The 15,387-nt window shown below is 37.3% G+C and overlaps 1 protein-coding gene across 1 annotated transcript; it reads left to right on the plus strand.

Moving 5' to 3' along the window:
- The first annotated feature begins 330 nt into the window (after nucleotides 1-330).
- On the plus strand, nucleotides 331-8,594 carry LOC122658189 (receptor-like cytosolic serine/threonine-protein kinase RBK1). Its single transcript, XM_043853100.1, has 8 exons — nucleotides 331-358; nucleotides 488-901; nucleotides 4,018-4,275; nucleotides 5,741-5,892; nucleotides 5,990-6,069; nucleotides 6,592-6,727; nucleotides 6,992-7,141; nucleotides 8,439-8,594. Exons 1-8 carry the CDS (start codon nucleotides 331-333, stop codon nucleotides 8,592-8,594), a joined length of 1,374 nt encoding a protein of 457 aa, XP_043709035.1.
- The last annotated feature ends 6,793 nt before the right edge of the window (nucleotides 8,595-15,387 follow it).

Below are 15,387 nucleotides of genomic sequence, written 5' to 3' on the forward strand. Positions count from 1 at the left end.
GAACATGTGTAGGATATAAATATGGGTTAAGGAGTCAAATATTTCACAGCATAATTTTGGTCGTTTCGCCTCGCTATGTGCTTCTAGTCTTTAACTGCTTCCATTTGAAGAATAACCAGCTTGGAAGGAAACCATGTTTAAGTAATTCCCTCTAATTTCGTTTCCCCCACCCTTCCTCTTTCTTAACCATCGGGCCACACCACAAGTCTAAAAAAGATGACTTCTGGTTCTTCGTGCCTGAATTTTCCCTCTTCAGTTCCCATTTCCCAAATACAGATTGATTGAGAGGACAAGGTTGAAGTCAGTTTCATTTGAGCAGAGCGACTCGCCATGGAAACCCAGATGACTTGGTTGGAAGGTAAGTTTTCTTTGATTGCCAGAAGTTAACATTGAAAAAAATTATACAGTTCCTTTAAATTAAAAAAAAAAAAAAAACTTCCAGAGGCTGAAACCTGCAATTCTGCATTTATTCCATTATTTTATACAGAACCCGAAGAAATCCAGAAAAATCTGGAAAGAAAAGCTCAGGATGGGCTGGGAAAACCAGATTTTAATGATGATAATAGCTCGCCCAGGGGTGTGTTGGAAATCCCTGTTTTGGGTGCCGATTTAGATAACAGTAGCAGCGGTCGTAGTATCTCATCTACGGATAAACTGATCGAGCACCAAGCTTTGGATCCAAAATCAAATAGCTCACAATGGAGGAATTTTCTTGAGTTCATGACGTCGGAATCCGTGAGAAGGTTTTCTACGTTTCAGAGAATGAAATTACGCAGGAAACGCGCCCGGTTTCGCAGTGCGGAGGATCGAATTGAGTACGAGGGACCACCTACAACAAAACCTTCGTGGAGGAACTTTAGCTACGAGGAGCTTGCCGCTGCTACCGATAATTTCAGTTCTGGTAAGACAATTAACTTTGCTTTCTCGGTATTGTGGGTTTTCTTCGTATCGTCTTTCCTTCTCCATCGTCCTCTGCTTCTTTTATTACGTTTGAAGTTTGAACTTGCTATCATGTGGCCGTTTAAAAACCAGGAATCGAGATCCTCGGACCCGGGAAGGATCCGAATCGATGAAGATCGGTATGAAATCGGTCAAAATGTGCCATAATCCTAAAATTTGGAACGGTATCAGCCGAATCAGCCAGAGTAAGGATCCGGCTGATTCCGAATCTGTCGACCCCGAATCAGCCGTTCCAGCAATTCTAATCTTGAATTTTTCCTATGTCAAAAGTGAACTTCGGATCTGTACACTTAGCTGTGTTTGGTATGCATTGTTGAAAACCATTCCAGATCGATTTTGCATTCTCGGACGATAACAATAATGTCTGAGAATGCCAAATTGACGTGGAATGCATTTCAATAATGCATACCAAACACAACCTATAGAGAAGGAGACAACAACAATTGGAACAATCGTGTATTAGAAAAAAAGGAGAAAGAACATCACCTGGTCACGCCAGACACGTCATTCCTGCGCCATGATACAGGGACTTGCAAAATGACCATAACACCCCTGGTCATTTCTGGGATTCCAGGGGGGTGTGGCGGTCATTTCGTGCACCCTTGTGTTAGGGCGCAAGGGTCGCGTGCGCTGAGTGACCGTGTGGTGTTCTCTTTTCCAAAAAAAAAATAAAAAAAAATACATCAAGTTATTAAGAATCTAGAAAATCTAATTAAGAAGGTTAATTTATCATCTACTCTTTTCGGATATGGTTCTTAGGCTATGTTTGGAAGGCAATCAAAGAAAAAAAATAAAAAAGAGAGATACATAAGTAAATCATTATTGTCATCGTTGCTTTCATACTGCTTTAACATTATTTTAAAATTTTTTCCCCAAGGGCATGTATTTGAGCTTTGTTTGCCCTAATATACAAGCTGTTAAAGTCAAATTTATATAGAAATTGATAGGGCCATGGCATAGGTGGTTTATGGTCTGTATGGTACTAGATTTTAATGATGATAATAGCTCCCCCCCTCCCTCCCTCCCTCCCAAGGGATTTTCTTATTGGCATCTTTTACGTGTCAAATAATTTATAATTTTACTTTTTTATCCTTTTAGTTTCACATTTTTTTATCAAATGAAAATAAATACTTTCATTTTACACATGTATTAAAAAAGAATGATATACTGATACTTCACTTTCAAATTATTACCAAAAAAATTTTCAAATTATTTTTGAAATTTGAAACCTCTTACATACCCTTTACTTAACGAATTTTTGAGAATAAGACAAAACAACAATTAAAGGTGTAAAGTTCTAAATACACATATAGAGTAGAGGTGTCATTTAAATAATCCCAAATAAATATAAAAAAAACTCACCTTTTTTCATGCGTTCCAAACATTCCTGGATCCGGCTCCTGTCCAGCCGTGGTGGGAGCTGGACCGTCCAGCACCCCTCTAAGATCCTTCTACCTGGCCAGGGGTGCATCCAACGGTCATCATAGAGAGTCTAATAAATCCTCTTTGAATCTCCTCACCCTCTCGTTTGACGAACCCAACCCGACCCGAATAAATTTCAAAATCCTCAAAACACTCGTTCGTCTCTCTCTTCCTCTTCTGCGAACCTCCATCTTCCTGGTTGAACTCGAGCCAATGCATCTTCTTCAAGGGTTTTGGCGACGGCGATGGCCGATTTTTGTTCTTGGTACAGGGGAAGTGGAAGAAGATTCTTTGCACTCGGAGATCTTGGATCATCTTCTCTCTGCGACACACGGGAAACCCTAACTCGATTAAATACACTGATTAAGCAATGATAAGATCTCAAAATTGAAATGCAAAATTTGTATAGAATTTTCACACTTTTTAATTTATTCATAGTACAAGCAAATTGGAGAACAAAATTACATTGTTGAACCAAATACGGTAAAACAAAGAAGCTTGCTTTGGGTTTGTTTGGTAGAGAGATCAGATAAGAATAGGGGAAAACAGAGGAGAAAATCGTAGACCATATCTCTTCACCTAACAGTGGATGCAAGTGTGTGAGCCCAACTTCTGAGATGATCTTTTATGTCGATTTCGTTACCGGAAGTAGGAAATCTCCAATTCATTAATGGGTTTTCTTCACTAATTCGATTTTAAAGATCCCAAGCTTCAGAAAAATAAGGTCTCAGAATTACAGAGTCGTCAATGGTTGTCTCTTTTTCTTTAGATTTCTTCCCCAATATCTACAACCTAGGAATAATAGAAACCAAACTGCAGATTCGTCAATGGCTGTCTCTTTTTCATCAGATTTCTTCCCCAATCTCTGCAACCCAGGAATGATAGAAACCAAACTTGAATCTTTATCTTCTTCAGAGAAAACAAAACCCAGATCCAAGAACCCTTTTAGCTCTTCAAACTCCATGAACCCTTTTATCTCTTCAAACTCAAGGGCTGATACGCTTTTGCTGCTACCCCTCCTTCTCAAGTCCCTCTCTTTCTTAACAGGTCTCAATCTTTTCTTGTTTCGTGTTGCTTTCTGCGACTTCTCAACTTTTTTGCCTGATAAAATCGGTTAGAGTTTCGGTAGGAGAAGAACTGACTTCGGGGAAGGACAATTTGATTTGAAGCTCGTTTTAAAGCTCAAATCGTCCCTCCGAGATCGAACAAGAATCGTGGGAAAGCGAGAGATGGCAGGCTTTGGGACTTCTTTCGGGTAAGGGAGTGACCCGAACATTCAATGGGTTAAATGGATAAAGAATACCCTTTTGCTTTTAGACCGTTGGATTTGGCACACTCCACATGGCAGCATCTAAAGGGGGTGATGGACGGTCCAGCTCCCGCCACGGTTGGACAGGAGCCAGATCCAACATTCCTTAAAGATATAACGTTTCATACCAATTCTAAGCAATGGATCGAATAGGCTTTTGTAGTTTCGTTCCCACACAGTTCCATGCGAGTTTTGACTCTAGGAGGCAAGAATAGAAAAATACAAGCGGCAGTTTCATTTTGGAATTTTAATAGTACTTGTACAGAAAATTGATTGATTGTTTGATTGATGTTGTATTATTTGGTTGTTAAAATTGTTTATGGTAGAGAAGTTGATCGGGAAGGGAGGGCAGGCGGAAGTGTACAAAGGATGCATGGGTGACGGTCAGCTAGTAGCAGTGAAAAGGCTAACCAGGAAAGAGAAAGCAGAGGAGGAAAGGGTCGCGGATTTGTTGTCGGAGCTGGGAATCATAGCCCACATTAATCACCCAAATGCGGCGCGTTTGCTTGGCTTTGGTGTGGAACAGGGTTTGCACCTCGTTCTCGACTTCTCCCCTCATGGAAGCCTTGCCTCTCTGCTCCACGGTGCGGTGAAATCTCTCTCTCTCTGGGTTTTAAATGTTAGAATCTGCATCTGAATCGGTCAGTGCCGATTCCCGATTTGAATTAATAAAAATCGATAAAAATTGGTGAAAACCGATCATTGATCGGAGAGAATCAGTGGGTGCCGATTCCTAACCTGATTCAACGAGTTTTGAAACCTCTCTCTCTCTCTCTCTCTGCATTTCACACATATACACACAAACTTTATAAGCCAATAATTAATAGGCTGCAAGCCATATCATCGTTGAGTGTTGGGCTCTGTTTGGGCTTTAATCTTTTAAGGCAGAATCCGGGCAAACCAAGCTTGAGCTTTGGACCCAGCTTGCTTGCCAAGTAAAGACATAAACCTATATGCATTTCAAACAAATTAATAAAGAAAGTCATTTAGGAATGAGAAAGTTTCTCGTGAAGAAGATCGGGGGTTGTCATTCTCCCGCTAATGCCCTTTATCTTATTTTCAAAAGTTCTTCAAGTTTGGAGCAAAATAGGGTTTTCAAAAATAATTTAAAAGTGACATATCATTTTATCACTTTCAAAATCTATCATTGTTAAGAATATTTATTTTTGAGTACATATGTAAAATGATATGATTTACCCTTATTAATAAAATGTGTGATATTAAAAAGACAAAAAAAAAAAAAAAAAAAAAAAAAAAAACAAATTATTTGACAATTTAAGAGGTCTCAATAAGAAAAGGGGAAGGGGTTCATGCATGGTCAAACATGGGAAAATGAATCATCTTCAAAAAGGGAGAGGGGGCGGGTTGGTCATTTCAACCCCTTATTGTCCCCTTCCTTTGTTCTGTGCCGGCCGTGCATAGAACCTTTAGCCAAGAGTGCAGTTTCCCACCAATATTTTAGACTACTGAGCAATGAATCTTATCATCAGCTTCCACCCAAAAAAACAAATGTTCGAAAACCATCATTGGTTTTATTCAAAGAATCAGATATAATGACTGAAGAGATTCTCTCTTCATCATAGGTGACGGAAAACTTGGCCCATCATTACATGGGCAGAACTCATATATGGATCCCCAATCCAATAGGAAATATACCTTCGAAATCCTCAGCATCGCTCAAACCTGACTGATTGCCTGAAATGATCTTTTTATGAAATAGGATTATGACATTTTTGTTAATACATTATGGGGAGGGTTTCCTAGGACGCCAGTGTAAGAAAGAATCCATACACTACACCAATGATGGTCTAAAGAATGGTATCATCCATATGGGGTCTTTTAAGAGTCCAAATAATAATGTTAAGCTGTGTTTGATATGCATTCTCGGAATAGATTCTGGGTCTAAAAACGTATTGTAAAGCAATAAAATAGAGAAGAATTTGGTTTCAAAATGCATTCTAAACCCATAATCTATTTCAAGAATACATACCAAATACAGCCGTAGTTTGCATGTTTTGCGAGATGAAATGAAACAAAAGCTTTTTGCAGGTTCAAAGAAACCTTTGGAGTGGGGAATAAGGTTTAAGGTTGCTTCAGGGGTAGCGGAAGGGTTACACTACCTCCATTGTGGCAGTAGACGTATAATTCATAGAGACATCAAAGCCTCCAACATCTTATTAACCCAAGATTATGAACCTCAGGTATTGCTGAGAGAGAGAGAGAGAAAGATACTTGTTTCTCTGTATATTGACCATGTTTCTGATTACTAATATGCTTCTGTGGCAATTATAACTTCAGATTTCTGATTTTGGACTTGCAAAATGGTTACCAGAACAATGGAGTCACCATATAGTTTTCCCCATAGAGGGGACAATTGGGTAAACCAAGGAGCTTAGATCTTCCTATTCTGTGTGAAGCAGTCACTTAAATTCATGGGAAAATTACATGATTAATTAGCTACTTATGGGTTTTCATTTATAAAACAGTCCATCCTATGTTTGAGTTGACAACAATAGACAAAAACAAGTTAAGGTTTACAAAATTGGACAAAATATTGTCTCTCCCTCCAACACATTTTTAGACATTTTTACCCCTGTCATTGCCTTCTCGCCCAGGCATCCTCCGTTCCCTGCAACCCTACCCTTGTCCCAGCTACTGCCATTCTCTGCTATCCCAAGTAACAGAAGAAAAAAAAAGAGATTTTTTCAGAAGGGAACTGCCAAGAAAGGAAGGAGAGTCACTGTTTTGTCTAGTTTTGTAAAACTAAACTTGTTTTTGTGTATTTTTGTTAACTCAAACATAAGGTGGACAGTTTTGTAAATGAAAACCCAAAAGTAGCTAATCATGTAATTTTCCCTAAATTCATTTGCTATATCTTTAATTAGTTCATTCCATCTCAGATACTTGGCACCAGAATACTTCATGCATGGGATTGTTGATGAGAAAACAGATGTTTTTGCCTTTGGGGTGCTACTACTGGAGCTCATAACAGGCCGGCGTGCGGTCGATTCTTTTCGCCAAAGTCTTGTAATGTGGGTATGTTTCCTCTTTAAAATTTATATTCATGTATATACCAAAACTACACATGAGAAAGAATGTTGAGAATTAAGATATTTGAAAGTTCTAGAGATATAATCCCGCATCGATTATCTAATACCTTAGATGTGTCTTAATATATTTTTGACCATCTCCAAATAATGCGTTAGGGTTTTAGGTTGGAACCCTAAATGGTTAGGGTTTTAGTTTCTCTTTTGACTATAAACAACTGAGTAATTGTTTCGTGTTGTGATGTAAAAACAGGCAAAACCACTATTTGATCCAAATAAAATGGAAGAATTAGTGGATCCTCGTCTAGGACATGGTTATGACATTATTGAAATGAAGCGTATGATCTTGACCGCCTCAATGTGCATTCACCACTCATCCACTATGAGACCACACATGAGTATGGTAAGGAGGTTTCCTATTCTGCTTTTCTTCTTAGGCCAATTACAAGATTTCCATTATATCGTGAATCCATAACCTCAAGATTATGCATGTATTCAATAATGAAATTTTGTTCTTATAAAAAAAAATAAAAATAATTTTTGTCCTTACCAAAAAATAATAATAATCAATTTTTGTTTTGTACATATTCTGATTTGCTAGTGTGACTAATTTTTTTTTCCCCCCCAATGGTTACTACGTTGGAAAGCACTACTTTGATTCTTTAAACGAATATCTACCATGGATTATGATTCGTCTAGGACGTGATTTAAGATTGATAATTCACCAAACGAGAGAGAGAGGCTTATCTGAGAAAGCAATGAGTGTATCATACTTAGGAGGGTAGTAAGGTCATTTTATATATGGAAGATAAAGATATATAGACGTAGAAAAGTAGTGGCTCATAGAACCTATCCCCTCCAAAAACAAAAACAAAAACAAAACAAAAAAGAGGGAAAAGGTTCTTTGTGCCACCACGGTAGGATATGCTAGCACTTCTGTGTCTATCCCTCTCTTCCTTACATAAAACGACATTGTTCTGCCCTCTAATAAATAATACTATTTTATTGCACCTCATTGTTGCACTCCTCAATAGTGCTTGCTCAGAGAACCCTCTCCCCCTCCTAAATAAAAAAAAAAAAGCCCTCTATTATATGATTCGTAACCCTAGCCTCCCATTCACACCAATTACCACAAAGGCATCCTAGGAAATCCTTGGTCAATCATAAGTAGGGATTAGATATATTTACAATACTAACAATATTAGGAAATATAAGAAACTTCTATGTATCAAATTCCCTTCAATTCCTCACACCCGAATCCAGATCAGCTACCCCCATGGGGATGGGTGGGGACAGATCTAACCCCTCCATGGGGCATGGGTCCCGCACCCAAGAGGCGGATCCCACACTCCCATGGAGGGTTCAGATCTGTTCCCACCAGTACACATGTTGGTAGCAGATCCGAACTCCACCTCACACACCCCCCCAAAAAAAAAAAAAACTTTATTAAAACAAATAGGACAAAAAGAACTTTGTCCGAAAATGTGGCCTAAGTGTATATCTCTGAGTGTATATCTCTCATCCCAATATGAAAAGACACATATGCTGGCATAGGCCACACTCCCAGATAGAAAACTACTTCGCATAGAATTATAAGTCCTCGAGATTAAATAAATCAATCTAGAGAAGTGATGCAGATGCAGATCACCCCCAGCTCCCACACTCTCTTTCTCATAGTTGTTGTCTGTGAATAAATGCAGGTATTGCAACAGCTGAGGGGTGAGGCTGAAACAATGGAAGTGACTGAAAGGGAAACAAAGCCACTCTTTTTGGATACCTGTGATTTAAATGACTATACTCGTTCTAATTACCTTAAAGACCTCAACCGCCATAGGCAACTACTTGCATTAGAATAATGGTTGTAGTAATGTGATTTGCTTCCCTTCTTGGTCTGTTCTTCACTTCTTCCCCCTCTAATACAAATATTGGTTGGTGTAACCTCTGTTTTTTTTGATACATGGTGTAACCTATGTTGTATAAATTTAATGGGGTCATGTGTCTTCCACACGAGAGAAAAAAAAAAAAAGAAAGCAGGTCATGATCAGTTCATGTTCATTGTTCACCTACAATTTGTCTTTTCAAATGGCAACCTTTCAAGTGGACAACAAACACCGCCGGCCTAGCTCTCTTTTAAAATGAAATCTGGCCTGCATGAATAATAGCTTAGGTCCTGTTTGTTACAAGTGACGTGAATGAAGTCACAATTGCCAGATGGGACTTTGACTAAAACTATATTAGATAGAGAGATGCCTTAAAGTACACGGCGAAAATTTAAGAGTCAAATCCATCGAACCGGAAGTCCAGAACCCGTGACATCTTAAGAGGTCTAAAATCCACTGGAAGGGTTCTAACCAATTGTGCTAACAATTGTCTTCAAGCCAGCCACCGATCGAACCATTAATGAACCAGCCTTTGATAAATCTTAGGCTCCCAAAAGGATTTTGTCCAGCATCTTGTCTGGGCTGCATGTGCAGCGTCAGACTTGGTGAGGAATGAAAATACCGCCTCACCCCTACTCGGGCAAGGCTCTCAGGTAGGGGTGAGGTAGTCTTTTCACATCTCACCAAGTCTAGCACTGCACATGCAGCCCGAGCAGGGTGCTAGAAAGGAGCCAAGTTCCCTAAGCTCATGCCATGCATATTTGGCTGGATATTAATAGGATGCAATTGTGCAAAAAGGGAAGACATTAATAAGGTGCAATTATGCATTTATGCAAAAAAGGGAAGATATTTGGCTCGACATTAGTAGGGTACTAGGGTGCAATTGTGCAAAGTGTGCTGATTCAGCATGGCAGGAGTTAAAGCGAGGGTTCTCTCTCTATAATGTAATCTGAAAGAGGTGTAAGGACAAGTGGTTGTATCCCTATTCTCTATTGATGGTGAAATATATCTTATCTCACCATGGACACAAGTAATCTTATCCAACCACGTAATTCTTTGTATTCCACTATGTAATTGTGATTAACAATTTCCATATTTTTTTTTTCTTTTTTTCAAAAAAGAAAAAAGAAGAAAAGTTCTCCATATGCAGATTTTCAAAATTATGTGAGATTGATTCAAAATGGTCACGGGCACGGTTTGAATGATTAGACTTGAACGTGACTCAATTCCATTGCCCCATCTACCTAACATGAAAACTGATGTGATCCCAATTTAACCCAAATGATCTATTGGTCTATAGTACCTCTCGAGATTCTTATCAAGTCAGTGCTCAAATTTTCTTCTTTCTTGATTTTTGTGAAAATGAACCTAACCCTGATGTTGAAACTTGAGACTCCTCAAAAATGGAATTCTTCCTTCTCTATGGGTGGGAAAACTTGATCTGAATAGCAATAAAGGAACTTGTCTTGCTTGTGAAACCAAGGGAGTTTGAAAATATCTCTCATCTAATGCTAAAAGCAACAATTCACTGGGAAGCATGGACATTGGCAACTTTTTATGATTCTTTGTTGACTAGTTGACTTACCAAGCTACTTATCGTCCTATCATAAATGGTACAGTTAGCTTTGCTTCATTTCTGGACTTTATGATAAGCCCAAGCCCATGTCAGCCCAATACGGGGATACTATAGTTGTTGATTTACGTGCTTGTGTGGCTAACTAGGTTACCACTCTCTAACACCTCCCCCCTTTTATTGTTATTTACGTTTTCTTTTTCTCCATTAATGTGCTTTAATTATGCTCACTCATTGGCCATTTGGATTTTGAGTTGGACAAATGTTCAATTTGGTTATAAGGAGAAAGCAAATATTTCTGTGAAAATGAAAAGGTCATTTTTGGTGTTTAATTGCAATGAAAATGTAAATATTTTCCTTCAAAGTGATATATTAGATAGGAAATACAAATGATTAACTTTCAACTACTAGATTGTGTTTGAACTGACATCAAGTTTTTCAAACTATTGATCGTAGATAGTATGGGGAGAACCTAATGCGATGGCTCCGTCTCGCTATAAAGACACTATAATTCTTTGAAATCTCAATTTTTTCAGGAATAGTCGCAACAACCCTGTTCAGGTAGTGAGAAGAGAAAGACTACAACTCAATGATATGGAGGAACGAAAATTCCTCACCTAGATCTACACTTATTTTTATAGAGATGCACTCTGATTCTTATTAAATTGTAAAAGCTTAGCATCTCATGCCTACATCTTTTCTCTCTCTAAATTTTTACTCTTTTCTCTCAAGATTCCACAAAGTTAAAAGAATATTGTTGACACTTTTTTTTACCAACTTGGAGTATCAAGATCGTGTATTAGGGATAATAAAAGTAAAAATTAAAAGAGTTGATGTTCTCTGTGGCGGAGCATAGCCCTTGTGTGTGCACGGGGAGTCAATGAGAGTGCATTGGCATCATGAGGAGTAGGATTTTTGTCTTTCATGAGGGACAAAACAGTTATTTCGCCCTGTGTCTAGGAGGTACATTCCCCCACAGAGAACTTTCTTCCAAGTTAAAAATATATTTGATAAGTTTTTGAACTATTAGTATCAAGTAAGAGATTTTCTTATTGGTAAGTACACTTTCAAAATTATTTTGAAAACCCTTTTTTTCTCGACGTAAAAAGCTGTAAGAATAATAGAAAGACAATCAAAAGAAGGTTACAAGGTCTACATATACTACACAGTTCCATTAAGAAAATAATTGAGGGTAATTAAACTATTCAGTCCTATTTCTTGTTCTTATAGCCAAACAAGATTTTAGATTACTTTTTAAATTTTTTTTAAAAAAAAAAGCATAAAGCAAAGGCCGATGAGGACCACTTTTCAACCTTGAGACAAATTTCTATGTAAAACAAAATGAAATTAGATACCCTTAATAATTTACTTTAAAGACAAAAATAATTCTACCTTTAGTAATTTGTCCAAAGGATGATTAAATCTTGATTTGACTTCTAATATGGATGATTTTACTACTTTTAGGTGGGTGTGAGTGTGATTCCTCTCCCGTGACTAGAGAAGGCCAATGAAAGGAAAAGAGAGAGAGAGAGAGAGGAGTCAGAGTCCTCCATTAGAAGTCACCCCACACCAGCTAACTCCTCTGTCTTCTCTTATTGGACCCCTCTCTAGTCCTCTCTAATTGCTACAGAGGATTCTTAGTTCTTAACCTTTTAGGTCGGTGTCTATATAATATGAGCAGGCAGCAGCTCACACACCCTTTTGTTGCGTTTATCACAATCGATATGGATCAAATCCATCCTCATTGTACTTCACTTTTCTACAGTTCTAAAATCTGTTTTGCTTTAGTTTTGATTTTGAGAATCATAATTTTTTATAAGGGAGAGTTTTCTGTGTTGGGGGCATAGGTTGCGTCCAGACACATATACGTAGGCGAAATGATCACCTTGGCCCCTTGAATGGCAGACCTATCTGTCTGGGCGTAAACTGTGCTACGGCACCGAGAACATCATCCCTTTTTATAAATAGAATTAATTTTTCGGAAAAAGAAAGCGCATAAAGCCATGCCAGTGTGTAAAATATCAAGCACCACCTCTCACATCTCACCCATGGGCTTTACATCCCCTCTCCTCAATAAATGTCTCTTATTGGATGATTCGACACCCTGCTCTATTGGTGCAAAACTGCACTCTAGCATCATATAAATGTTTTCTCTAAATTTTTATACTGAATCAACTAAGGTTGCATTTGATATGATTTGTTGGAATGATTCATCAACTTAGAATACATAGTAAATACAACATAAATTTAACCGTACTACGGTACTACTCCTTGCAAAAATTTAAAAAATAAAATAAACACTACATTTGATCCCAACCCTGCTCAAATAAAAAACATACCATACCCAATACATATAGGGGCAGAAGAGTGGTGGATACATGTTTTAACTGGCCCTATAGCCATCTTTATTTAGGAAAACACTAGGAACAGCGTCCCAACTGCACTTTGACCTTTCATTGTCTAAGTTTTTTCTTTTTTTTGATTCCCTTGGGCTCGTACATGACCCCCACGTCACGCATGAATCGGGAGTTTCTGGGCCCTAGTGAGTCTCAAGCATGTGATCCCAAGAAATTATACAGCGACAAAGGTTTCATTGTCTAAGTTATATTTATTTTTTAAGAAAAATAACACTTTTAATCGCGTGACCTTTGCGGGCTTTGCACCACCGTGGGAACCAATGAAGAGACACACATGTGCATCTAATAGGAGAGACAAGACAAGATGATTATTTCACTCCTTTTATGTGGGCCCAAAGGGAAAAGACCGGGCAGCATTCTTTTCCCCTTACTATATTATTTAAAACTCTCACTCTCTTTGGACTCATTTTAGTAGTAATCCACTTGGTCTTGTTAAATAGTAATAAAATGCTGTTATTGTTTAGTATAGCTAAAGTCATCATTTGGCCCTCCAATGGGATATCATAGCTCATTGGTATGGATGGGCCTATCAGCCCTAAAGGCTTAGCCAAGGCATGTTCAAATCTCAACCCACCTTCCATTTCCACCATTGGCTTAACAAGGCAAAAAGCCAAAAACCCTTATAATATGTCAACATTTAAAAAAAAAATAATATTTTTGGGTTTCACAAGAGGAATGCTTCCAAGTTACTTAAAAACACTTGGGGTTTAAATTAATGAAAAGCTAGGTTTCCACTTAGAAGTAACATGGTTGGATGAATTGGAATTGGTAATAACTAATTAATACTAGTAGCGTCATGGTTTTAGGTATTGGCATCGTATCATTATCATCCATATTTGATTTCAATATTGTAATTACAGTATTGCAATAAGGGAGGGTAAAATGGTTAAAAAAATGAAGGTACTGATATTTTGAAGCGTCCTACCAAAAAAAAAAAAAAAAAAGATATTTTGAAGTGTAAAACGGTCTGATCTATCTTGATAAAGCCAATTTGTATTGATATTGATATCGATATCGCTCAAGATTGAATTAGGAAATTTCTTTTTTTTGGTTAAATATTGTTAAGAATTAACAACACATTAGAATTACAATAACAAGAGAAAAATGAAAAAAAATCACGCACACAATACAATGATTTTATGTGGTTTATCGAAGATAAGTTACATCCATGGTAGAGCGATAAATCAAAACTTCCATTATTACAAAGAAATTACAAACCTTCATACACACCTCCTTGCCAAATCACATTCTATATATATAACATGGATAAGAGACTGTTATCTGGTTGTGTGCAGCGCACTGCTCCTATGTCTAGACACAAGATCGCGCTTTTAGGGATTTTCACCTTTCCATGGAGGTGCAATGGTTATTTTGCAGAGCTTTACGTGTAGACATAGGAACAACGCACCGCAAGTGACCGAGTAGCATTTTTTTCCCATACAATATTTTAAAACATTACAATATAGAGAAACCCTAATTAAACTGAGATGAAGCTTAGATACCAGTATCGATACCAACTACCAATACCTAAGACCTTGAGTAGCATGATTCAAATAAACATAATTGAATTGTTGAATTCCAATTCGGAAAATGCGACCGATTCAATTCGATGGATTCGGAGTAAAATTTTAAGGTTCAATCCAATTTTTGCCGTTTTTTTACCAATTCTGACTGAATTAAATTCAAAATTCTACAAACCCCCCCCCCCCTCTCAAACCAAAAAGCACCAAAAAATCAAAATCAAAATCAAAATCAAAATCAAAATCGACAGAAGCCGATTCAAGTGCCGATTCTACTTACTTGAACCTTGAGTAGTAGTGCTTTGAGATCTATAATCTATTATTTTTAGTTTTTTTTTTTTCTTTTTTTTAATAGTAAGTGCTAGTGGCCTCTACAACTCTACTCCGTCACTGCCTACAAATAAAATAGTAATTAAAAAAAAAAAAAAAAAAAAAACTGGTCCTCATGTTTGGGAAAAAGTGAGCTGGGTTCCGTAATTAAACAAGAGAACCACCAATCTTTTTTTATTGTTTGTTTTTGTTTTTTTGGTAACAGAAGTTACAAAACCACCGATCGAGACTTATCCACAATGCCCAAGTAGGAGTTTTATTTAGGATAAATCACGAGTCCACTTATCATATTTTATACTTTAAGATTGATGATAGCTCCACTTGCTATCTACATACATACCATTCTTCAATTAAGTATTAAAAAAAAGATCTTGTCTCCCAAAAAAAAATAATTTAATAATTAATTAACGATAAAATAAAGTGGAATCACGGAGTATAAATGAAGCATATCATGAACATTAGACTATTCCCTCAACAAACATTTCCATTTAAAAAAAAAATTTATAGCCATGGAAGCTGGTGTCTAGATGTATACCCCAAAATTTTGAGTAAGTTATAAGAAATTTATAAATTTAAAAAATGACAATAACAACTTTTTTTTGGGGTCCTGTTTGGATGGCAGAGGGAGAGAATCAATTGGTGGCAGTGGCATGTGACCCATACACAGTATTTTCTAACTACTTGTTCCAAAGTCTAATGTGTACGGCAATGGGAACTAGAGCTACCATAATTATATTCACATGTCCATAGTCCAAATTAGGTAACCATCATTGATGGGTCTTGTATCTCTTAGTTCTTTTCTTTTCTTTCTTTCTTTTTTTTTTTTTTTGATAAAATGTATCTCTTAGGGCCTACATACATACCCTATAATGTCTACAAATTTATAAACTCTAGATCCATCCATTATTTTCTTAATTAATACTTAAATC

This window comes from Telopea speciosissima, chromosome 4 (genome assembly GCF_018873765.1).
Source record: "Telopea speciosissima isolate NSW1024214 ecotype Mountain lineage chromosome 4, Tspe_v1, whole genome shotgun sequence".
Taxonomy (NCBI): Eukaryota; Viridiplantae; Streptophyta; class Magnoliopsida; order Proteales; family Proteaceae; genus Telopea; species Telopea speciosissima.

Bases quoted from the DNA above. Each gene is read 5' to 3' on its own strand.
- LOC122658189 (XM_043853100.1), top strand. From the start codon at position 331: ATGGAAACCCAGATGACTTGGTTGGAAG. The intron at 359-487 runs GTAAGTTTTCTT...TATTTTATACAG, and splicing joins CCAGATGACTTGGTTGGAAG to AACCCGAAGAAATCCAGAAA. The intron at 7,142-8,438 runs GTAAGGAGGTTT...GAATAAATGCAG, and splicing joins TGAGACCACACATGAGTATG to GTATTGCAACAGCTGAGGGG.